This window comes from Pelecanus crispus, chromosome 1 (genome assembly GCF_030463565.1).
Source record: "Pelecanus crispus isolate bPelCri1 chromosome 1, bPelCri1.pri, whole genome shotgun sequence".
NCBI lineage: Eukaryota > Metazoa > Chordata > Aves > Pelecaniformes > Pelecanidae > Pelecanus > Pelecanus crispus.
Genome location: NC_134643.1, coordinates 131,695,618 through 131,722,658, shown reverse-complemented (window position 1 = coordinate 131,722,658; position 27,041 = coordinate 131,695,618). Strand labels below are relative to the sequence as shown.

At 34.7% G+C, this 27,041-nt stretch overlaps 1 protein-coding gene across 1 annotated transcript in view; it reads right to left on the bottom strand.

Moving 5' to 3' along the window:
• CFAP47 (cilia and flagella associated protein 47) overlaps window positions 1-27,041 on the bottom strand; it is a 353,360-nt gene that overhangs the window by 187,601 nt on the left and 138,718 nt on the right. Inside the window, exons 42-45 of the mRNA XM_075714741.1 lie at window positions 24,914-25,059; window positions 19,194-19,302; window positions 18,107-18,333; window positions 11,007-11,187 (exon numbers count right to left, since the gene is read on the bottom strand). Of these exons, the coding sequence (XP_075570856.1) occupies window positions 11,007-11,187; window positions 18,107-18,333; window positions 19,194-19,302; window positions 24,914-25,059 (663 nt within the window). The remainder of the gene's footprint in view (window positions 1-11,006; window positions 11,188-18,106; window positions 18,334-19,193; window positions 19,303-24,913; window positions 25,060-27,041) is intronic.

Sequence of the window (27,041 nt, the reverse complement as noted above, 5' to 3'; positions counted from 1 at the left end):
AGACAAGATCTTTAAAAAAGCAAGCAACAGAGGGGAAAAGAAGGAAGATTAAGCAAAATTTCCTACAAAAAGAAAAGAGAGATCAGAACTAATAAAAAGAGTGCACTGAATGCATAAGGAAGTATTACATGGAGAGAGTCAAAGACCGTTTTTATACTACTTACTGCAAAATAGTAAGTTAATGCAAAATTAGTAATGAAGGCTTAATGCCAGAAAGATATAACAAGACCTAGCTAGAGATTTCTGTAGTACATGACAATAACATTCCTTTCTTTTTGCAATCTAGAATTCTCTAAGAGAAGAAGTTTTCTTGTTAAAAAGAGAAATAAGCCAGTAGTTGTTTTAACAGAAGTCAGGAAAAAGCCACAACAATCTGAATAAATTAACTGTAGGAATAATTATCAAGAAAGTAGAAAATTCCTAACAATTCCTGATAGTTCTGTAGAGAAAGCTTTTTCATCCAATCACTGATGAGGAAAGGAAAAAAAAAAGGGGGGGGGGGGGTGCTCTTTTTGGATATTCTTTGCAAGTATAACAGCAGGCAGCCAGCATTGTCAAATCCTGTAGCAACAGGCAACAGAACTCTCACATTAGCTTTTGATACTGAATCTAAACTAGATAGCAAGGTGGAACAACATTTTTTCATTGAAAATGCATTGTGGACTTTTATTTCTTCCTGGACATTTTTAATGCTGAAATAGTACAACCTAGCCATCAAAAAAATATGGTTTTAGTTTTATTTTCCTGCCTAGGTTTTTTATGTCTACCTTTAGGAAATAAACTAAACCATATGGCATGACTAAAAGCATTCTAGGTGCATGCCTGCCTTAGAAAAGTTCAACAACGTACTTGCTTATAAAATACAGTAAGTGTATATCAGGATATACTTGCTTAGGCGTATATCCATTTGAAAATTAAAATCTTAACATTATTTTAAAGAACTGTACAAATTTATCATTACTGATGTAATATATATGTATATTTCTCCTTACGTGGCAACAGCAGTTGGTATTTGGTTATTATTACAACTTATAATATAAAGTACTGATATGCTGGTATTGACATGTTGCTGTATTGCTTTTCAATATCAATTGCTATCAGTTACTCCACTATATTTTCTTTCCTTTAAAATACTTCTAGTTCAAGGGTATTAATATCAGATTTCTGATAACAGTACGATTGGCAATGTAAAGTCCTGTCAAGACAGAAGATTGCAAACAAAAAAACAGTGCAAAAAAAGAAAACCAAAGAAACAGGAAGCCCTTTTTATAAAGTGCTTGCATGTTGTAGTATCCATGAACTGTCACAGGCAAATATGTGAGGCGCTCTACCTCAGGAATTTCTACACATTTTTTTTTCCATTACTCAAAGCCATCACCACTGTCATGTTACAATACATAAAGGCACAGCCTATTCCAGAAAATTCCTGAATTTCCTAACTTTGGGATACATGCTTATTGTTCTTACATCTGGATACCCACCACAATGCTTTAGTTTTAGATATTGGTAACAATAGATCTTGTATTATTTAGGCAATTCCTCAAATTTATCTGTAGAATGTTTCCTTTTCTACAACAGAGAAGATCCTACATATGCCTGAACTTTATTTTCCAAATTTTGTGTGTACTAAAGTTATGGTCCTTAATTTTTGTTAAACTTTGGTGCAAATAATTTATGAGTACTAAGAAATCTGATAACCAACTTCTATCTTCCTGAATAAATTTTTTTCTCTTTTCCCTAATCAACCAATTTTTACTTTAGCTTTGATTTTTCAGTCTTCATTTATTTCAACTAGATGTCTAGAAATGTATAGTTCTATTTATTTTGGTGCAATTTTAGCTTTTAAGTATTTCATTCTTCTTCCCCTGTTTGTATAATTTGACTGCATCAGATGTTTATTTCACTTTCAATACCAAAAAAACATATTATTGGACATTCATCTTAACATTAATATTTCACCAAATAAGTCTTATATTAAGCCCTAGCCTGACAGTTGGAACAAAAGTGTGTAACTTAGGAAAGCTTCCACTTTCTTTTTTACCAGACTAAGTGCTATAAAGATTGTTATTTCTCTTGGGTTTGTGTCAGTATTTAATAAACCTCACACTCACATCATTTTACAGGTATCATGAATTGTTTCATTACAAACCTCTGTGTTATGTAGAAAGCATTATGCTTTCTGCATAGAGCCCTTTACAATCAGACTTATTCTCCCTTCCTAAGTACTTATAGGTAACCTGAATAGGACCTCTTTTCCTCAGAGGCCACTGAGAGATCAAGCTACTCAAGCTTTCAAGACCTTGAAATAATTACTGTAGCACTTCCCTGAACCCCTCCTCATTTGTAACCTCCCTTCCGAAGTATGGAAACCAGAACGGGATCTGATGTTCCAGTAATACTCTCCCTTTCATAAAATGGTAATAGCACTTTTCAATACCTACAGTGTATTTTTCCAATTAGGCATTCAAGGATCCTTGTTTTTCAAAATTTTCCAAAAAATTCCTTAATGAAATAGTGAGAGGGAGCTGAAGTCAGAAAAACACAGAGTGGGAAATAAGGCTGAAAGCTTTAGTTCACACTGTGAAATAAGTACTCTGCTACTTTGCAGATCTCTCGAACTTTTTCAGAGACATCACTTTGCAAAACAAAGCCCTTCCTCCCCTTTCAACCTATGTTATTTCATCTTTGATACATTATTTAGTATGAAACCCATGTTGTTCAAATAAACCAGACTGCCAAGCAAGCTGTTCTGATTAGTTAAAACTTAGTTAAAGCTGATCTTTCATTACCTGTTGAAAAGACAAATAGGATGGATTTTTGGTTTGGTTTTCACAGTTTTACCCAAAGTCCACAGCCATTTCCTTCTTTCCCCACCATAATTGGTGTTGTGCTGCTAGACAGGAGCAGCAAATACACAGCAGATAAACTGCTTACAAACTCTATTAAACAAGGATAATATAATAGCTCTGACTTGTCAAACATGCTCCTTACTTGCAGGAAGAGCATGTGCTTTTATACAGATACAGTTCTATAAATTAAGTCTGCATGGCAGGAAATCTTTGGACAAAACTGTAAAAAATAAAAATTATCAAGATTATAAACATATATATATGCATTACGAAGTCAGTGACACTGGTAACTAGATTTCAAAAGTTTTTAAACATGTATCTTTACAAAATAACAGCAAAATGTACTAAATTTAAAATTAATTGTTTTCTCCTAAAGGTGCACAGAATACGTGAAGGCAGATGGATGCTTATCAAGTTACAACTCTGACCCATAAAACCTCTCTATTCAAAGTTTCTTGTATTTTCACCTTTAGAAGGAAGACAGGGAGTGACACTGGGACAGCACAACATTCTTCCAGTCACAGCATGGGACAAGTCCAAATATGCTAATAATAATGCATAAAATAAAATTAATAAAATAAATACAATGAAAGGAAGTCAGTGTCTTCCTCCCAGATCCAGTGATAATAAGAAACAGGCACTGCGAACATCAGATCTATTACTGGCTTTAGAGAAGCAGAATCTTCTAAGCCTCACAAATTCAATGGTCTCAGGACTGCACTAAAGACAAAGATAAGCCTTGACGCTGACAGTCATGCAAGCAGATGTCAGAGTTCGCTGATGAAAACCTAAATCACATATGAGCATCCTGACCCCTAAAGGCTTCATTTGTCAAGTAAGCTTGAAGCCTTTGCTGTCTATCCATAAGTTCTTCTTCTAGGCAGACTCCAGGTTTCAGTGAATCTTCTGAATCTCAATTCTGACGAGAGAATGAGGTAAATGATACTCTGATATGTTTCCGGAGGATTAACATCCTTCTTCAGGGCAGTGGGAAGCCTATTCACACACCAGCATAAGAGAGAGGCCTTCCAAAAATTTTTCACAATACAAACCCTGTAGTAAATACAACTATTCTACACTGAATTCATTATTGCAGGTATTAAACACAAAAGAAACACATCCAGTCTAATATTTAAATCCTTCTCACTTTTGCAAGACCAAAACAACCTTTTATTAATACATATATAGTAGAACCAGCCATTCAATATATATAGATGGAATGAAAACTATTAAGATAAAGACCTATATCATCATTTTTCAGAGCCACATTTTGAAACAGAATCATATTTTAAATAAATCCTTTGTATGAAGGAAGAGTAAAAAGAAATGCTACCACTTACACTTTTTAATCCCATTTGTGCCTCACTATCCTGGATGATTAAGACCACCAAATGTAATTAAATTTTTGTTACTATACTGTCAGTTGAACCATAGAACTGAACTCTGAAAGTTAACATGATAAGTGGCTAGAATAAACCTTCAAAATGTAAACAGTAAAATGAAAAGATAACAAAATTTTTGTTATTGGACAGTAACTATGTAATTTTGCTTTAAAAGATTAAGATTTTATTCAGAAAAAAAACCCCTAAGATACAGAAAAATTTATACAGCATGGGGACCATGGAATACCAGGAAGAAACAACAGAATTACTGATAATGCTTTATTGAAGGGTAGATTTAGAACCCCAGGAAATTGCTTTGAAGACATAAATAAATAGATAAAAGATAAAAAAAAGATTGCAGTGATTAAACCCAGTGCTGAGCAAATACATGAGACAACATCTAAAAGTCATAGAAAGAAGGAGATAAGGTTGACCACAGGTCATGAAAAACTACTAATGCAAATTTTAAAACATAGCATATAATTATCAAGAAAATATATATAGTGATTAGAAAACGTTACTAACATAAAAAAGTCCATCTACAGATAATACAGTGTAGGTAAATGTTTTTACTTAGCTATCTGATATGACTATATAAAACACAAAAGGAAAAAATTGAAAATAATTTTTAATCTCTAACAGTAAGAATGATGCGATGCATGCCAAATAATGATTTCAAATTTAATTCTTGATTGTTAGTTTTTCTGCACTTTATTTATTGGAAAGTATGGCAATGAAAACATAACATCACATATTTCTAACTATAGACTGTAATTTACGTGAGAAAAATACTGAGATCAGATTAACATTATAGACTCAGTTATTCATGGGTAACATTTTCATATATTAACAAAGAATCAAAAACTATCAGGTTTGGGGGTGTCATGTTACTGCTGAAGATGTAGATTTTGGGGCAGAATACAAAACTGAGACTCTCTCTGCTAAGGAATGGGAATGATACCTATCTTTAGGTATCATTCTAAGGTCTGGTATTGCATTTTCTTTTTTAAATTGCCAGTAAATATCAGACTGAAATTCAATAGTCATGCCACTCTGGGTATTTATTTGGCTCCTCTAAATGAAATTATGTTACATATAATGAAGTGACCAAATAGAATGTATTTGTATTGTACAATCTACGTAGTGTTCATTATTACTGGTAGAAATGGAATTTATATCCCGTTATGTTAGACAGAATGTAAACAACAAAAATAATAATAAAACTTCCTATCCTAGAGGTGTAGAATATGAAAAAATAACTTCCCCATTCCAACATCAACAGGTACGATACATGCAAACATCTGATCATAACACAACTATATCTTTTTATTTCCACATTTAGCCTAGCCCACAGTCTTATAAATATACAACAAAAAGAGATTTGGGGAAAAAAATAGGTCAAGAGTACCTTAAATCACTCGGTTACATAAAATTCTGTTCTATAATGAAGGGGCTCCATGTAGTACAACAGTCATTTAATTAAACCTGCTGATTATGTTGCTGAAAAGCTTACCACAACTCATTCTTAATTTTCTCTGATTTCATTAGAAATCCAAGCTTTCTTGGGAAAGAAAAGGGAGCAGAACAGAAAAGACAGGTTTGATAAGAATGAATTACAGGAGCAGCTATACCTTATTATAGCTGCAGAGTAATGAGTAAAACTTTTACCCTAGGTTATAGGGCTGCATCAAAAGAAGCGTGACCAGCGGGTCAAGGGAGGTGATTCTCCCCCTCTATTTCACTCTCATGAGACCCCACCTGGAGTACTGTGTTCAGCTCTCGGGTCCCCAGCATAAGAAAGACATGGACCTGTTGGAGCGGGTCCAAAGGAGGGTCACAAAATGATCAGAAGGATGGAACACCTCTCCTATGAGGACACGATGAGAGTTGGGGTTGCTTAGCCTAGAGAAGAGAAGGCTCTGGGGGAGACCTTACAGAAGCCTTCCAGTACCTAAAGGGTGCCTACAGGAAAGGTGGGGAGGGACTCTTTATCAGGGAGTGTAGTGATAGGGGGAGGGGTAACAGTTTTAAACTGAAAGAGGGTAGATTTAGATTAGATATTAGAAAGAAATTCTTTACTGTGAGGGTGGGGAGACACTGGAACAGGTTTCCCAGAGAAGTTGTGGATGCCCCCTCCCTGAAAGTGTTCAGGGCCAGGTTGGATGAGGCTTTGAGCAACCTGATCGAATGGAAGGTATTCCTGCCCGTGGCAGGGGAGTTGGAACTAGATGACCTTTAAAGTCCCTTCCAACCCAAACCATTCTGTGATGTATGATTCTATAGTCTAATATTGATGGTCTTATGGCCCTTTTGTTTTGTACTGGCTGTCATTCCTTGTGTTTGTAGTTTGACTCATCACACACTACAATTTCTCCATTAACTTTCATGTCACATCTTCCTTTTATCAATAACCACAAAAGGAATGACCCTCTGACTGATGAGGGATTACAGCAAGGGGTGCGAGAAAGCTGGGAAAACAAATGGGTAGAATTCATCAGGTAAAACCTCAAACCAAGTGTAACTTGTGCTGGTTTTGTTCTGGAAACACACATACAGGGACAGATGAGGCAAGAGAGTTGAAGCATTTCTATGGATGCTTTATCCAAGGAAACCATCAGCTACCTAGTCTGGTGAATCGTGGAGCTGGTTTTGGATGCTACTTCTCTGTTGCTCAGAATCTAGAGCCATTATTTTAATTCCACTTGACATTTCAGCCTTTTCATTCTTTAATAATACACTGCTAAGAAAACAGCAACTTATTTCAATGTTAATTCTGCCTAACCTGAGTTTCTCAATGCTCAATCGCCTATCCTTTGGTTTATAAAGCATTAACGTTTTACTGTCAATTACCTTTCTGCTGAGCTATATATGGGGATTGAATTATTTCTCAGGCTGCTTCTGATGATCCAGAGGGACTAAAGCTCTTAAGGATCCTATTTGAAACAACAGCAAACAATCACTGTGATATGTGATGTGATCTTCTTACATACCAAATTTTTTACACAGCAAAGAATTACAGGATACCTTCTGCCTATCATCAGGAGGAGCTTTAAGAGGATGGGGGTACTCAAGGTGTAGTTTGATGCACAGATGAGACCAAAGAATCCCTAACAATCTCAGTATGAAAGAGCTGGGCTGAGGTTTAGACTGTGTCCTCAGTCATTCTGCTAATGGCAGACTTACTAGATAATCTTCCTTCCGCATGCAGTAAGTACAGACTCCGTGGGTCACATAACACTGACACACTATAGGGGCTGTGCTTGAACTGTTTGGCAGGCACACAGAATTCAAAGTGATTGTGGGGCTGCTCTTGTCCTAAGCTTTATTTTCTAGCACTGGAACATTTTTGTGGTTTGTCTTTTTCAAATTCTTTCAGAAGTTCCATAAACTTCTTACACACACCAGACCCTTCACTTCTGTACTAGCTCTCCTGCCAATATTGTGTACTGAGGCAAGACCATCTCCTCAGTTTTTACGATGCTTCTAATTTATCTGTAGATCTCATTGGCCATTTCAGCATTAAGAAAGGTCTCACATTGAAATAATAATTTTGTGTGACTGTTGATCCTTTTCACTAACAACTGTTTTCCAAAACCAGCCTCTTACCTGGTTTAGCACACAGACTCTTCCACATGTAGTACTACGTTTGGTTGCACTAAAATACATAGTTTATAACAATGTAGCAATTACAACTAACTATTCTTTCACAAAATCTGGGTCATTGCTAACGCAACAAAGGCTTTATATAATCTTCTAAATTACTGATGAAAAGTAGTTAACATTGTCCATCGAGTGCTGGTTCCTGAGGGCTCACTTTCTGATGACTCTCCAGCAACAAATTAACAACAAAATTTGCTAAAGTTTTGCAATCTGGCCAATGTATTATTTTAGTTCCATACAAGTATATGGTTTGGGTTTTGATCAAGATGTCATACTGAAAGCAAGGTAAACATATTGCATTCTTTTTATCTATTAGACCTATAATACTGCCAAAAAATTAATAAGGTTATTTAACAAGATCTATTTTAGAAGAAAATATGTTGAGTGGCACTAATTTTTACCTTCTAATTTCCTGTTGGCAGAGTTCTTAAAATATTGGCTAGACACTTTTCCTGCTACTGCAGTCTAAGAAATTCTGATCTAAGGATTGACTTTAGTTAGCTTGCTTCCCCCTTTGTTTTTCTTCATAGATCTAAGCACTCTGTCATTCCTTCAGAGAAGCAGCTACTCCCACCCTAAGGAAAGCTACCACTGTGGCTAAAATACTGCTTCTTCTTCAGATAATGAAGTAACAAAATTTTCAAATGAGACCAATGTTTTGCCTCCATCCACAGGAACACCACCTGGGGACTTCTGTCACAATATTAGATTTTCTAAGTGCCTGTAAATATTCCTGTGTTTCCTCATCAGCACTGAATCAGCTGGCACTGTCTTTGTACTGAACACATCATTGTCTGTTTTCATGCTATCAGCTGGTTATCTCAGCTTCCCTTTTTAGCTGTTCTTTAGCTCACCAGCTCTCTCAATTCACTATCAAAGCCCCATTTAGTTCTCTACATCATCTTGACATTTCTACTCCCTCATGTAACTATTTAAGTGTCCTAGAAGGAAAAAATATCAAAAAGATCATGTTTACTGCAGTATGATTAAGTTTCTGACTTTCCATTGCTTATGTCCCTCTTCCAGATACTTTTATAATTTCCTTTGAGAGATAAAGCAGCAGCATGACCTAACAGAAAAATAACCACTTCCTTACTGTAATGCAGTTTATTCACTACATTTAGCAATTAATATTCTAAAACTTTCAGATATATTCATTCACATTTCAACTCCAAAAATAATTTGAGAAGTTGCTAAGCAACAGTGACCTGCCATCTGGTCAGTTAACAGCCTTTGTTCCGAGATCATGATGGAGGTTTTATTATGTCCTTATCAGATTTGTGTGTCCAGATTTTGCTCTCTCTCCCAGCTGGTATTCCCCTATTCTACAGTGCAATAAAAAGAATCCCCTACACCACTCAACAAAGTCATTATGACTTTTTTTAGTTCACCTCTACATCAGTTATTACAAACACAGGCAATTATTTTTTAAATTGACAATAAAAGGATTTTACCTAGGATTTAAATATTCTGTCACTCAAGAAATGTTTCAGCCTCCAACCTATGTTACATCTATTCTACAACTTCTGACTGCTAGTCCTGTAGTTCCTCATCAGACTAGTCTTGCTTCCACTACTGCAATAATTATTGTCATCTTCCTAAAAACATGCCCAGTGACACCATAAAATGTTTTACAGCACAGGTACTGTAACCTAAGTCAAATGAATCTGTAACACAAAGACTTATCAGAAATAAGAAATTCCTTAATTATTCCAGAAAAGAAACAAAAACCACAAGGGACACACCAAGTATGGAAACAAGCATATACCATGAAAGCACATGACTGATTCCAATGACACTTGGAGAAGTGAACTGCAGAAACGTGCATAAGGACTCTACTGATCAAGAAAAGAAGTGATGAAACAAATCTATGGATTTTTCACATTGGTGGACTGACTATAATTCAAGCCTTTACTAAATTTTCTAAGGAAACTACTACTTACCTTTTAAGTAGCAAAACCAAAAATTATTTGTGTTGTTATCAGATACCTGTGGGACATTACATTAGCTTTGATATAACCATGTACAGATACACTAGCAGGTAAACATAAACACAATTTTTATCACAGAATCATTTAGGTTGGAAAAGACCTTTAAGATCGAGTCCAACAGCCAGTCTAGCACTGCCAAGTCCACCACTAAACCATGTCCCTAAGGGCCACATCTACATGTCTTTTAAATACCTACAGGGATGGGGACTCCACCACCTCTCTGGGCAGCCTGTTCCAACGCTTGACAACCCTTTCAGTGAAGAAATTTTTCCTAATATCCAATCTAAACCTCCCCTGGCACAACTTGAGGCCATTTCCTCTCATCCTGTTGCTTGTTACTTGGGAGAAGAGACTGACACCCACCTCGCTACAACCTCCTTTCAGGTAGTTGTAGAGAGCAATAAGGTGTCTCCTCAGCCTCTTTTTCTCCACACTAAACAACCCCAGTTCCCTCAGCCACTCAAGTGCTTTGAAGAAATGCAACCTAGAGTGCTTTATAGGTTTAAATAAAGCATTTTAAAAAAAAAAAATCAACTAGCAAAGGAGGGATCAAAATGAAAGCCAAGCAAAAAATAAAGCAGTTAAGATTTCAGTAGAAAATTTAAGATACTAGAAAAATTGGAGGCAACAGAGACTGACCAAAACCAACAAGATCACTCTGAAGACTAATGCACAACTTTTCATTGATGAGGGACAGGGAGAAAACAGTGTACAATTAGTTGACACCTCTCTCTGGCTGACTGAGGTGTAGGCAAACAAGAAAAGATATGTGGTATAACTGGCACAATTTGAGCACATATCAGTGCTGGATGAGAAGTGGAAGTGAGAAATGAGCACAAATTCAGGATCTGTCAGATAAGCAAACCAAACAAATTTCTCTTTTAGAGCAAGTGTCCTGTGATTGTGTGCCTTTAAGAAAACAAAGAGCAAATGGAAAGCACTGTTTTGAGCTAATAAGATAGAACTTGGGTAGTGATGACAAAGACAAGGCTGAGGATTTGATGAATAGCAGAATGTAGAGAAAGATCATTTTCTAAATCTATGTAGGAAAACCTTAAAAATACAGATCCTCTCAGAGAAAAAAAAAAACACAACAAATTCATCCTATTTAAGACTATTCTTACCTGTTTTCTGAGGTGAATGGTCTTTTCCTGATAGAACTTTCAAATTAACTCTGCTTGATGCCAACACTGGAATAGAGAACTTCTCAGGCACCTCAAAGAATTCTTGCATGCTCACTTCTACACTGTAATCCACATACTTCGTCTCCGGAGGGAATTTACGGGGTTTCAGGAGTGCATGTCTCTGCAAGTGAAGAAATAAGGTATACATATGAACAATCATCTCATAATAATTTCAGGTTAAGAAATGTCAAATTATACAGGCTTAAGGGTGCAATTCTAAAACTGAATTGGTAATTAGACAAGTTATATAGAAATTGTTGAGAGAACCTTCTAAATAAAAACTGCCTTGTATAATTTTTTTAGACATCATGCATCTGAAACATTAATTTAAGAAAAAGGCATTTTGAGATTTACAGTAAAACTACCTCCTACCCAGAAACCTCTCTGCAAGCCTTTATAGGTATTCAAGGAAGGCAAGAAAAGGGGAGAAAACCAGGAAAAGAATCATATATTTGTATCAGATGTTTCTTCTTTTACTTTGTAAAGTTTCTGGATAATAAAAAGCATGAAAAGGAAAAATTACTTGGATATTTTGCGAGGGATAACTATATAGTTAGCTGAGCTAACTTTGATACTTTAATGACCACAATATATTTTAGAAATGAAAGCATTTAGAATTAATTTTAGGGACAAATAAGCTCCTCCTCTTGGTAAAAAGCATTGCTAATGAACAGCATGAAACATATTAGTAAAGGATTAGCACAGTACATAAGGGCAAGCTCCAAATAGGCATCTAAATTTGACTAAATTTGACTCCTGTAATATAGCATTACAGAAATAATGCAATGATTTAATACACTACTTGCTCAAAATTGCCATTTTCAATCCAATAACACAGCATAATTGCAATGTTCAAGATTAACTGTAAGTTGAACAAATTTAAAATCTGAAACTAGTCGACCTTTTTCATAGACAAGTCTTTGAATTCATGACTATTGTGTATTATCTTAGGCAAATCTAGGGAAGAGATAAATACAGAAATATTCAGTTTGTGCCAGAAAAACTGGTTTATTCTCAAAGCCTATTGGTTTTAAATAATGCCAGGACAGCAGGTATCAGTATATATCGCAATGGGACAAGGAATGGAGATCCATTGTGGGAATTCAAAAAGACAATTTAAAAGGAAAGTTGATCTTAGGGACTACTGTTAAGGGTAATATGGTCAAACTACTGCTCAAATCAACTGAGCTGGGGTTCTGCTTTGGGTTGGTGGTTTGCCTTTTTTTTTTTTTTTTCTTTTTCTTGTTTTAATACAAAACTCACATTCCCTTGCTGATTTTAGAAAGCAGACCTACACTCCGCTATTGCTTTGTTTTGACCATTAATCTATCCATCCAAAGTGTCAATACAGTGTTAAGCACAAAGTACATATGGAATTTGGGAAGCTGTTAAGCTTTAGCTGCTAATGTAGTTTTTTGACACAATAAATATAGAAACAGATTACTATTCAAGATTCTTTTTCTACGAAGCATAACTGGACAGATATATCTGACAAAAAAAACCTCATAAAAACCCTGTTATCATAGTTATTTTTTCATGGTATTTACACCATTTGTATGGTGCAAATATAATTTACAGAAGGGACAAGAAGAATTGTTATGTAGTTGAAAACCTGAACTGACTATTAATTTTTATCATGCAAGACTGGAAGTTCACTGATAGTACACTCTCTCTCTCACACACACAAAATAAATAAATAAAAAAAAATCAATAGGTGCTAGTAATTCAGTTGCTATATTAATAACTAGTTCCATTTCTCTGTGATAGGACTGAAATGATTGACGACTTTGCAGTGGGAAAAAGATATTTCATTCTCACTTGTAATCAGAAGTTCCAAACCAAAAGAATTACATATATTTACATTTTAAATTTGACTTTGACCTTCTGCATATTCAAATATAAATTTATACCTACACCTGATTTTGGCAGATTATTTTCCAACACTGAAACAAAAATCCAACATGATTAAAAAGCTTTGGAAAGTCTTCACTGACAAGATTGTAAGATGACCTTTGGTGGAGCACTGAACACATTTAAATTATAGTTATCTTGAAGAGATATCTTACAATTTAAAAAAATCACTGAAGTACTTTAAGATCCTTGTTCATGCTATCTCATTTTCAAAGATATGTTAGGAAAAAAGACAGCTGGTTAGTATTACATAGTCTACAAACATTTCAAATATTTCCTGGTACCTTGTCAAAGAGATGAAAATATTTTTAATGAGAGACCTAGATCTTTTGGAAAGGGGAAAAGAAAATCCTGCAAACACACACAAGTCTAAACTCTGTTGCCTCAAAGGGTAACATTTCCAAGAAAAGATACAAGTCCAACAAAATTCAGATAAATGTTGCAGCTGCTCTCCTTTTTGGTATTTTTCAGGGCACTGAGAGTTAAACGGAATTTAATATTTTTTTAACTCTCATTATCAGTTCTAGGTCTAAGGCTGCTATGCCTTTAGACACAGATTCCAACATGTACTTCATCAACATAATGGTTCATGATATTCCAAGTGTGGAAGTGTTATTACCAGTTAAGAACAGTATTTGCATTCAGTTCCTAGGATTAATTTCTTTTTTAGAATAATTTTTCAAAAAAGGATTGGAGGGTATATAAAACATTGGAACTAAACTTGATATTTTTCAAAGACTGATTCATTTTCCAAGGTATTTTCTTAGATTTACCATCTGCACTTTCTATATATTAAGGATGGCAGATTCTATCACAGAGTGCTGAGGCACCTTACTCTTTCCTTGCATATACTGTTTTCCAAATCCTAATTTAGCCCCATTTCTTTCTTCCAGGAATTAACTTCTAAAACCCTTCCTCATGAATAAAAGAATTTTATGATCTCAATCACTCAGAATCCCTGTGATCAATCATGTTTGCAATCTCCCTTAATACCATATCAAAAGATAAGTGATGTAATATAAAAGATGTTGGTCCCAGTTATAACTTAGACAAATTGAAATCTGAACACAGATCCTTTTGTGAAAAATTAATTCCCATTCAAACATATCCAATGTAACTTTTTAATTACAGTACCTTCTCTCTTCAAGGACACCATGATTCTTTCTCAAAAAAACACCCACCTATATTTAAAAAAGCAAACAGTTCAAACTGAGCTTACAACTTTTCTATCATCACATGGAAGATCACAAAATCCTTATTGAATCCTGGGGGACTATGAAGAGCACAAACTTTGAAGATCAGAGCGGAACAGATGTGGGATGAGATTCTGTCACATCAGCCAAGCGCTGGAAGCCACACCTTCAAGTGCACAAGATCTCTGCTCATTTTCCATTGATCAAAACTAAAACTCACAGTCACCACCATGATGTACTAAGATAAAAATACTCAGCATTGCTTAGTCACATGGACAGCCGGATAGAAAGGAAATGCACAATGTCCTAACAGCTGGAGTATGGCTAAGGATACAGAGTTCTGGTGTCCACCCTCAGATGAGCCATGCATTCGAAGGGAGACAAAATGGAGCCTAAGTAAATACTTTTTACAACTTAACTATGAGGACACATCTGGACACAGTGAGAACTGCAAGCTTTAGTTTTAGGATTCTTGTGGAACAGGACTTCTCTTCCTATCATAATGTCTAATTATACAAGGAGATTACTGGCATCTCTGACTATGAAGGAAGAGCCCTATATCTAGACACTGGGTGTAACTTGTGCCTCTTTCGGTAGATTCTGGAAAAAAGCAAAACTGAGCCATGTTATTTTGAATTTCACTTCACTGACTGTAATATCCTTCTCCTCACGTACCCAGGTGAATGAATTCTATGTATTCTGTTTTTTCTTTCTTTCTTTTATTCACTTCCCTCTATTTACCACCATTAGCAACTTCAGTCTAAAGATGTTCTTTTTCCATATTCTGTCCCCTTTCTTTCCAGATACCCTTCTTCTTCCATTGTTATCTATGTTCACCTAAACTTCCCACCTACAGCTTTCTCTTATTTACCATTAACAAAGGCAATTTGTAATTATTCACAACAATGTCAGTCCCAGCCTTGACAGTGGCAGAGAGTTCCATCTTATATTCCCTTTACGAGTACCTAAAAATGTTTTAGGAGGAATTAAATTAATGAAATACTCAGGAGGTAAGAAATTAACACAATTGTATACTTAAAAAATAGAATTCAGAACTTTCCTAACATTTTTCATTAAAAACAATAAAAAAATCACAGTCAGAAACAGGCATGCAACCAGGTTATTACTTACTTTCTAGTTTTTTATTCCTTGTATATATTTATAGGGTGTATACTAATAGAATTAAATAGCATAAGGTAATCTCTCATTTTCTTTTAAATATTGAGATCTGCACCTTTGGATTCCTACTTCTTTAGCATCCTTGCTTCCTATCTCTTCATCACTTAATTTTAACTGCTTTATTAAAATTTGATGCTATTTGGTTTCAAATTTTTTTATTTTTTTAATTATACCAAAGGTTAAGCACAAAAAAAAAAATCCTTTAACAAATGGTTTAGATTGTGTTGGCAGTAGAGGTTACTTTTGGGGGACAGGGAAGGAGAATGGCAGGTTAACTACTTAACCTTGCTGTTAGTAAGTCTTTCAGTGCCCAAGAGTGTAAAATAAACTATTAAAATTCTACTTCTAGCAGAACCATTTAATGAGCTGATTTTAATCCAATTAATAAAGTAAAAGATAGAAATAAAGATGTAGCTAATACTCTTGCTCCTTTCCATTGAATATCCATTTCCAAGCTCCTCAGATTTGTTGGCCGTCACTTCTGTACTCTGATTGCACGTTATCTAATACTGGCCCAGTAGTAGCACCATTTAGCACAAAAACCCAACAGAATAAATAGGTTCTGATCATCACAACAACCTTTATGGGAAAAAGATAAAAACTCATTATTTTCTTAGCAACTCTAATCATTAAAGACAATCAAAATAGACCTTTGTTTCTTACAGCAAGGAAAAGAAGCAGTAAAAACACAGTGTAAAATAGCTAGGACTTTCAACCATGCGTATAGATAGGTTGAGCAAAAACATACAGCACAAGTTAATGAATATGCATATCCAGTTTGACTCCAAAAATATAGCCTACCTGTATTACTGTTTTCGATGTGATATAAGTAAACATGAGTAAAATGTACAGTTTAACAAGAATGGAAAGCATGCAATTTTTTAGTTATTTATTCTTCAATTTTACAGGCAAAAAATGGACCAAGTAGCAATAATGTAAGGGCATTTTCCCTTCTGTCAATCCATTATATAATGCAATTGTACCTATAGGAAGTGAGTAGAAAGGTGGAAAGGAAATCAAAAAGAGAGTAACATATTTCCAGAGATTCTAGATTTCTTGAAACATATGTTCCAAAGGATTTCATGAATTTAAATAATTCAGCAAACCACAGGAGCTGTGGATGGGATATTTTTGGTGGGGGTGGTGGGGCAATTTAGTCAATGAACTTAAACCCATACTTCATCTCCAAATTTAATTGCAGAACACCTGCCCCCCTCAAAAAAAAATTCCTTCAATTAATGCCACCAGAATTTCTATACTCTCATTTTTATACAGACAATAAGTAAGAATTTATGACAAAAAAGGATTAGAAACACTTTTCAGAATTTAATCTACATAGTGGATTACCATATTGAAGTATTTTTAACATCTAAAATCTTTTCTACATCAGTATATAGCAGAACTTCTCCATTCTATTTCTCATAAGCAATTATAAGACTTTCTGTACATGGAGCAAAATACTTCTTTCTGCATATTAGTTTCAATTCTCACATGATAATTTATTCACTGTTAGTATCCATCATTATGTATTTTATAACTAATTTGTCCTCCACTCTTCTATGATACAAGTAATTTTAGAACTCATATTAGAACTTAGCATACCTAATGGCACAAAGAGTGTTCCTATTATGTTCTGCCTTGATTACATCCACAGCTTCAGAGCAGTCAAGTCTTTCATCAAGTATGTGCTAAGTGATTGTGATATTAAAGGACTGCAATTATAAAAAGTTTATAAAATGTTGCCACAGCAGTGGATTAGCTATAATCCAAAAGGAAAATATTTCAGTCTAGATTACATGGTTACAATTCTTGTCCCACTACAAACACATAAGAAATTAAATCTACGCTTTCATTTTTCCTCATTTAATTTGTTTTATACTACTTTTTAAACTTACCTGTAAACAAAAGACATAAATTTAGTAACAAGAAGACACCAGGGAAAATTCTCTTGTACTGGGAATCACATAGCACTGTGAACCATACTCAGGGAACAGTCTAACTGGAAAACCGGAATAATATACAGCTACACAGCAACCTGCCTGAGGCCAGGTAACACCAGGTTCACAAGGGAAATCAAAACCCAGAGTGTGGCTATCATCTATAGAAGGTTACATTTGAATTCTACCTGAGAAAAAAGCTTGCTTATTTGGCAATATTGCTATTATAAATGTATTCACAAGTGCTAATTATATGTCTAATGGACTACCTTGGGAGGATTTTTTGTTTCTAGATGTTGAAATCTTGGGAAAATCTCTCTAGGTTGGAATGATGTATAAATAGGGAGCTATAGCTTATAAGGAAGATTTGTGGTTTTCCAAAAGTATTTTGTATTGATTGCAAGACAAGAAAAAGTCTTTCCTGCTCCTTGATTTATTCTCAAAGTCTATTCTTTAAAAAAAAAAAAAGTGCATAAGGAAGGATACTAATACAGATATCTATTACAAAGAGTATGAAAGCTTTTTTAATCAATGGGTATTTTTCAGAAGCTAACTGAAGTAAAATGTTAATGCTCTTTTTAACTGCAGCCAAGATTTCTTAAAGGAAGTACTTCTTAATAGCATGGAGTGTGGAAACAGCTTCAGAATGAACATGTAAAATATTGCAGTGTTTGAGGGGAACTGGGATTAGTAGCTGTCAGATTACAGAATGTGTGAAAAAAAAATGTAACTTCACACTATTTCCTGAAACTTAAAAAAATCAGTCCCACAAATCAAGAACAACTAAATAATTGCAGTAACAGATTACTGTGTTTCTCACCTCTACTCCGGACAGCCCTAACAATGCAGCTGCAACTCGAACGCTACTGCTCTGCAGAGTCCCTGTGATCTTTCTTCTTTCATATTCAACCGTTGACATCTGCTGCTGTGCAGCAATGGCCAGAGCCCTCTCTCTTGACTCATTGATCAATGGAATCCTCAGATTTTCTTCAAGAATCTGATCAAAACCACATTTCAAATATAAAACTGGTTCCACTGTGCTTGGACCTGTTAAATAAAAACCCAAACAAAACACCCACATTTGTCAGCTACTAATGTAACTGCATAGAGTATTTAAAATCCCTAATCACCAAAGAAAAGACAGAATACAAAATTCCTTTAATGTTTAGTTGCATGCTATTACATGCTATTTACTCCAGTAATACTTTTTATTTTTAATCATAATAATAAAAATTAATAAAAATTAACACAGACTGAAATCCAAATCAAAAGTTGCTTTTGACAGTTAATAAAAACCTCATGCTTTAGTGCTACTGCTGTTATGACAGTAATGAAAGTTTAAAAAAGTATTTCTGGTACCTACACAACACAGCCAGTCTTTTATCCCTCTAGATGATGTTGCATCCCCTCTAAAAGAAGCCACCTGCAGTTATTTCAAATAATAGCCACACTTTCTGAAATAGGACTGACAGCAGTTTATCACTGGCTGTTTGAAGACAAAAGTATTGGATTTGCCTGTCAAAAACTGCATACAAAACTCGTGTGTTTTAAAACTAGAAAAAATATAGGTAAAGGTGACTTGTGCTGGTTCATCTGGCTACAACCTGTATTCTGCGGTAGAAAAGAAGAGAAAATATGAAAAAAAAATTATGTAAACTATGTTGAAAACAATACAAGAAAGTTGAAGAAGATAGCTAACAGCCAGCTGCTGCTCTGAGGAGAATAGACTGGACAACATTAAAAGAAATATTTGATAGTTACACTGTAATATCTTTCTTACACTTCACTATAAACAACTGCTTTTACCAGATTTAATTAATTTTAATGAAAATGCATGGGAACTAAAGAATATTTGCAAAGGAGAATGATTTGCTCTATTTTACTCTTCTCCCTTCTATTCACTTTACCTTCCACTGTACTGCTAACATGCAAAACATTTGGACTATCCATTGGAAGCAATCCTGAAGGCAAAGGTATGTCACCTGTTCCCTCTATCAGGTATAAGAATTCTCCAATCTGAAACACAAGAACATACACATCCACACAATTCAGAAAGCAACTCATGCAGAACAGAAGGTAAAATATTAAAACTAAAACCAAACATATCTTACTTAAGATCTGACTTGCGAAATAATGTACATATTCAGGAGAACCATTATTTTAAAACTACATTTAAATAGAAGAAAATTATCATTTCAAACCCTGCTATGATAATAAAGTACCTTTAACTTCAAATATTAGATCTGAAAAGTCAAGAAATTTCAATGAGTTGAATCCTTTCCAATTCCTGACATAATTTAACTGAATGAGGATACCTGACCCATAAATATAGCAATAAAGTGAATTCTAATTTTGTGTTACAGCCACATATAATTTAAACATATACACAAGCTTATTTCATTGCTCTTCATCGTTAAGAACTTTCTTAAAAAAAAGTTTACAGTCATTTTGAGACAGCAACATTTCTCTAGAAAGCAAAAAAGCATCATGTACAAATTCTCCATTAAGAAGAAATAAAGTTAACAAATGTTAATTACTTCATCAAAAATAATGGAACACCTACAGGAGCTTGAAAGTAAACATAAACATGAACTAGAACAAAGGAAGATAGTAATCTGTCATAAGGAGAGGATAAATTAACTAGCAGAGAAATAACACTTTGAATCATAGATGAAACAAAAAAAAGGTGCAAATGAAAGACAGAAAAATATTTAAAAAAAAAAAAAAGAAAACTCACTAAAAGTACTCCAAATTATAAAGGCCACAATCAGAATATTCCAAAAATAAAAGGTATCTATGAAAACTCACTAAAAGTACTCCAAATTATAAAGGCCACAATCAGAATATTCCAAAAATAAAAGATATCTAAAATAAGTACCTCTATATCTATCTGAACTAGGCAGGAGATTTAATAGATATATTACTATTGCTTTGATAACTTCTTTTTGTTTACCACAATCTTTTTTTTTAACGACTTTAGCTTCTACTGATTGCAAGGTAACGGATCAAACACTGCTGCAACAACTGATATAATTTGCACAGAAGCGCACCTCTTTATTTCCATAAACCACATTCTGTAAAACTCTGCCCTAAAAATGCATATTCTGTCTGTTATTCTTCATTCCAGATATGAAGGAAATAATTTATTTATATAACTTAGTCCATCTGCCAACCAATGCAATGTTTTCCCTTTAATATTAGTCAATAATATAAAACAAGTCTGCTTTGTATTTACCTTTATTCATAGTTTTGTCAGATATTTATGTTAAGGCTGAAAACATTGCAATTATGTTTCTGACCTAGCAGAAGGAAAGCTATTCAACTTTGATGGCATTTTCTCCCCTTCCTTGATTCAAGAGTTCAGACAAATCTTCCTTGAGAAGGATTAAAGAAACCTACAGCAAAACTGGTGTCCCACACACAAACTAATAGCCACTCCTGGGAACCAATTTAAACAGGAATTATTCCTGTTTGACACAGTGTTTTGGCCCAATAAGGACCATTAACAAGCTCATAGCATATACAACTGCTTTCATGAGGGTAGTGGTTGCTAGGATGCCATTCTACTATCAATTACTTTTGTTGTCATTGCTGACATCAATATGTTTATAGGTAGGAACAAACTTCCCCATTTCCCTCTTTGCTTTGAAGAATTCTTGCTTTTTGATCTCCACAGAATGAAAATCCTGTTTTCTTTATCCTAAGGTTTTTCCTGAAGCTTTGGAACAGAGTGGGTATTTTACTCTATTTTGAGAGTTTAGCTAGTATCCCCACGATTTTAATGTTTTGTATTTCCATTTTCCATCAGTTGCAAACAGGATAGCATCAACATTTTGTAGGATTTACTGTTAACAAAAATAGTTAATAAAATAGCTGTTGAACTACCATTGGCTATTTATCTAATCCCATTGCTAACTGATATTTCAAAAGAATGTATAGCTACTAGGAATTTGCAGTTGTCCACGCAAGTCAGTAATTAAGAACAACAGAGAGTAAAGTGTTCTCTTAATAAACCGTTTAATTTTATAGTAGACATTTAGCTGTGAAAGTCTGGACTGACACTCTTAAGCTATGACAATAAATTATTATCACTGAAATCACAGGTTGTTCACATTTAAATTAGCTTCCAGAAACAAAGATATAGAGAAAAAACAACCCAGTTATGTTAACCAAGATATAATTTCTTCCTGAAAAGATCTATGCTAAAAATTTGAAGAATGTCAGTTTCAATTTTTCTTGAAAAACAAAGAAATATTGAAACAAATCCTTGAGAAATGTTATAAACAACTTGTGCTGTCATTTCAAACCTTAGAAAAGTTAACACACAGATTATTTCAAAACAATTTAAGCAACATACTTGAGTAGGCTCATGAACTTGAACCACTGTTATCTTCTTGTTTTTATTACAGATATATAGTTGATGCAATTACAGATAGGATTCCTAGTCAGGTTCATGTCTAACTAGTGATTTCAATCTCAATACCTTCTTCATTGATTGTAATGAAGAAACTGTCTGATTACTATTTTGGTCCATTTGTCAAATAGGGGAGGAAAGGTAGGCAGGAAGAAATTACCAAACTGCTAAATTAAATAATTTATTACATTATATACAGCACAAGTCCCTATTTGAATCATACAAGTCTCATCATTCTATGAAGACATTGATCATCATACAGCATGGTAGCTACAATCATTTCAATTAGATAATGGTAAGATTGAAATATTGCAGCCATATACACAATATTTAAGCAAGCCAATTTCTTCCTGTGCCATTACTGTACAGTTCTAAAATCATGCTAGCTATCTTGCAGTTTCATCTTTCCCTGGGAGATTGACCACATGTTCTTACAAATGATAAAATTATGTAGATGGGACTTAATTTTTCTGACCTGAGGTGCTACATATCAAAAATTTTGCACTTTCAACAGCCTTTAATTGTATCCCACTTACTCAGCTAAGCTGAAAGGACCAGGCATTCCAGAAATAGTTACCATACAGGACATAATAGTGGCTTCTCTGAGGCACTAATGCTTCCTACTGTGGTACAGTCAAGTAGTTCTTTGTTAAGAACAGTGACTAGTAGCTAGGTGTCTAAATTTAGGAGTTTCTACATCACCACTGGAGGCAACACACTGGAGGCAACACTGGGGCTGTCAGAAATGTTCTTTTCCCTTTCCACCTAAAGTATAACTGTCCATAGCTCTGCCTACATCTCTTAGACTTGCTTTCCTCCCACTAACATGTCTCCATTTCAATTCTCTTCATTAAATTATTTAGTTTTTAGGCTCTATACTTAATGTAGCTTAAACCTCCTCATCTCAGCCAGGGTTTATACTTCTGCTTCTAATAAAGAAACAAACAGGGAGAAAGCCAATAGTAGAGGTTTAAAGAAAGAGTATAAAATCATAGCAAGTAAAAGAAGATCCTTCTCAGATCTGCTCCTAGAAACCAGTAGGTTAGGGTCTTCCTTGTCTGGAGACTGCATCTAGATATTTCATTGAATAAAACTGATGGACCTATATTTCATGAGTTTGTCTAATTTCTTTTGAACTAGTTAACAGTTTTAACATCCAAAGTGTCCTGTGACAGCTCAGTTACATAAGTATTGTTGTGTATGAAAAAGTACTTCATTTGGTTCAGTTTGTATATCCTGCCACAGTTGCTCTATTAACTTTCTACAAACTATTTGTAATCTTATGTACCCTTCATGTCTCCTACCAATCTCTTTTTTAATGACAGGAAGTTAATTTTTTTAAGTATCTGTCTCTTTAAAGAAACTGTTACATCTTTCTGATCATCCTGGGTTTTTTCTCGCTTTTTTTTCCTCTATCCCTATTATACTGTTTGCTGGGGTGACTAGAACTGCACACAATATTCAAGATGTGTGATCTTGATGTACCATAGCTCTTTAGAAAGGTGTACTGAGGTTTCACATTTTGATGTCTATTCCTTTCCTAATAATTTCTTTTTTTTGAATGATGCTGAGCATTGGATTGATTTTTCATTGAACCATCCACAAAGATCGCTATCCTCTGACATGGGGACATCTATACAGCCTCTTTTGGGGTTATTCCCTGGTGTCAATTACGCATGAGCTCGCTGTCTCACTGTAGGCTTTGACAGACTGTCCCTCTTCTATCTCTGCTAATTTTCAAGAAACTCAAGTGAACTGTACACTCTTTAAGACTTCCAGCCATATGGCTTGCTTTCTTAAAAAATGGCCAGTGGTTTCAAATATTGAACAGGGTCAGATAGACAGACTTGGACATCATTGCATTAGTCTTATTTTCCTTTAAAAGCAAGGAAAAAATTAAGTTCACCAGGTGGCATAGCCAAAGTCCTGGTTAAACAATAAAAACAAACACCAAACATACAAACACTAAACACCAGCAGGATTCCTTAGTTCTATAGTATTGAAAAATATGGAAGCTGAGAACGTGCAGGAGAAAAAGCATAAGTCATTTAGTTTTGGATGTATTGTTACAAATCATGAAAACGTGGCAGAGAGAAGTGCAGATGCGTGTAATTGCACACAGGGAATGCTGAAACACAAAGGTAGTATTATGAAAGTAAGAAGCAGAATGTAAGCCTGGAGATCAACCACACATAAAAGATGACTAGAAAAACAAGACAGTGTTGAAAAACATTGACAGCTAGAGACAAAACACGGCAGAGAGGTTAAGCAGGTGAAATGATGGATTAAAGACACAGAAATAAGAAGATTGTGACCACTGAGATAAAGGATTACAGGGACATCAAAGAAGCTGGAATGTAAATTTTAAGCTCTGAAAGTTGGTCAAAAACAAGTGTTGGTAATTTGATGAAATCAATTTCAATTAAGTATATATGGCAAAATCAAGGCTACATAAGTCAACAGAAACTGAAAGGTAATGGAGTCAGTATTCATGTACAATCTATTCAAAAGTTTTACAAGCATTGGTGAGAAGGACTGAATGGAATTTGGATTGGCAGAAAATTTAAAAACAGACAGAGCAAGGAAAATAATTATTATTCTACTTTGACAGCATATCCTAGATACAGTGATAAATACAGGGAGAATTACTGTACAGTAAAGACTTTATCCTTTCCCTGCCTATGTCTCATCCAAAAGCATTATTCTTGCTCCCACATCAAGACAAATTATTTAAATTCTATATTTCTTCTGAAGCTGAGTTGCCTAGAAAAGCCACCAAAGTAACATTCCTTGCGGTATTACATTTATTTATAATGATCTTACAGTGAAAAGTAACTTGCAACATTTCATATAATTCTAATTATGTGGAGATAAAAGGGCAACAAACTTTGGTTTAAATTTCTTAGCTGAAGCCTGTAATCTTATGTAAAACACTGACCAGCTTCTTAAGCAACATTTTCCTCCAAGAATTATAGGAATATTGTATTTTAACCAAACAAATGAAAGAGAAAGGATTTTCATTTCCAAAAGTTAGCACATAGATCACATCTTCATAATTGCATACGTGTGCAAAAACATTACCTTAAAATATGTACATAACCAATTTGTATATTCATTTACTCTATTCACACATAATTGACAAACATATCCTGATTCTTAACTGAACAGGCTATCGCATGAAAACCACTCACAGAACATACTTTCTATTCTTACCAGTTCATTAACCAGAATGACAGTGCAGTAACGTTTTTCCAGATTAAAGGGAAGAAAGTGAATGTCTAAGCCTGCAGAACTTCTCCCTTCCAAGAACAGTTTTTCCATTGGACTGAAGAACTCATGCAGGAGGCTGGATTGGTCAGCTGTTAAAATAAGTTTAAATGGTTGTTTAGATACAACAGCATGGGTTGTAAAATAATGTAGCTGCCTGAGTTTAAACATAAGGATGCTGTATACAGCCTCCTGTAGTAATCAGTGTTCAAGGTACACTTGTAAGCAGTAATCAGTATTTACGGTTACACTTGTGTAAATGTGGTGCAATATTGCATGATGTATTATTTAAATACTTTGCTAACTACTTGTCTTCTTATTCTGTGCACTGAAACAAAACTGGGGAAAACAGACAGTTCTCATCATCAAAAAAAACTCTTTAAGGATGTACGGCTTATAAGCAAATGACTCCTCCTGCCAGAAAGAAGAGTACAGTTTACTTCTATTTAAACAAACAATCTTGCTCTCAGTGGCAGTAACTATGTTATGTTATAGTCTGAAATCCTCCAGAATGGACAAAAACTAAATACTGGCAAGATTGCTTTCTTTGCAATGCTTTCACAAAAGCATTATGCTGACAAAGTGCTTTCTTCATAAGACACTAAGAATCTTAGGGTTGAATCTAGCAGGGTCTGACTACTTTCTCACTGCATGTTTTTCATCTGCTGAACATATTTTGATAATGCAGAATACTTTAGAACCAGACTTTCATTCAACCTTGGCTGGCTAACCTTCTAGGCAGTTCAACAGACTTAAGAACAGAAGTGAAAGTGCAGGCAACAGAAATGAATGAATATCACATAAGAAACCTATGCCAAACTCTGGCCAATTAAATAAAACTGATTCACCCCCCTAAAACCACCAAGAACCAAGATGAAGACAGGCTTAACCACAACCCCCACCTTTTCTCTTCATAGTCCACATTCTTTTCCAATCAATATAGGAATTTCCCAATATTCATACTTCAACAAACAGTTAAGTTTGATATGAATTTGATGTTTCCAAAGCCTACATAAACAATGGCCAAAAAAATACCCCCAAAAACACACCAACAGGACCCAAGTCCCATTTTTACCCTTCCATCAAATAGGGTAAGGCAGCCCTCACAGGAACTAATTTTTCAGTAAATAAGGCACTAACTCCCAAACTTGTCTCTTGTTCAAGTGTTCCCCATTCAAAGTACGTCAAACTGTGGGGCAGACTAAATTAGTCTTGTGAGAGCCCTCCCTCCTCACTTCCTCTCTGGATTCTGTGAAATTAAAACAATTGCCAAAGAAGTAACATTTATTACAAAATTTAGATTTTTTTTTTTTTTGGACAGTTTTCTTCCTTTGTGTTATGGCTGCTCCAAGACAAAAAAAAAAAGAAGAAAAAAAAAAAAAAACCTAATTCCTGTTACTCTCCACTTAGGACTCTTGACCCTTAGTAGTACCTATTCTCTCAGGTCAGGGTGTAAAACATGTGAAGAACACTCTTATTTAGGTTTTATTCACCATGTTATAGAGAGAATGTTGGGGAATTATTCCCAAAGCAGAACTGCACTTCTACGAGAAATGAAAACATAATTTTGTTTACAAAGACCTGAAATGCCATCAGAAATGTCTCTGTAGCTCCAATCTGATTGAAGCCATAAAAACCCTTGTAAGCTATTCACAGATTTGTACAATAGTTGTACCTCACTTCATTACTTAAGGTGCATACTTTTTATTTTCATGAACTGTGTATAAGTCGGTTGTTAATTACATCTCAGAATACAATATGAAATAATAAATATATCTAGAAGGGCTAGATTATTCAGATTACAAAACTGCTTTCCATACGATTTCATGGAAACACAACAATATTTTCAAAGAGTACAGAATTAGTTTCATAAGGCCGTCATACAAATTTTGCTCAAGTGGACTTTCAACATTCTTAGAAAAGACTGTAGTTCTAGATTCATACATTTTGACAGAACTGTTGACTGACATTTCATAGGAAATAAGAGCAAGAAGTGCACAATCCCTGTTGATGAGTATTTTGAAAAAAAATTAGGCAAACTGCAAAGGCTCCACATCAGAATTCCATGAAGCCA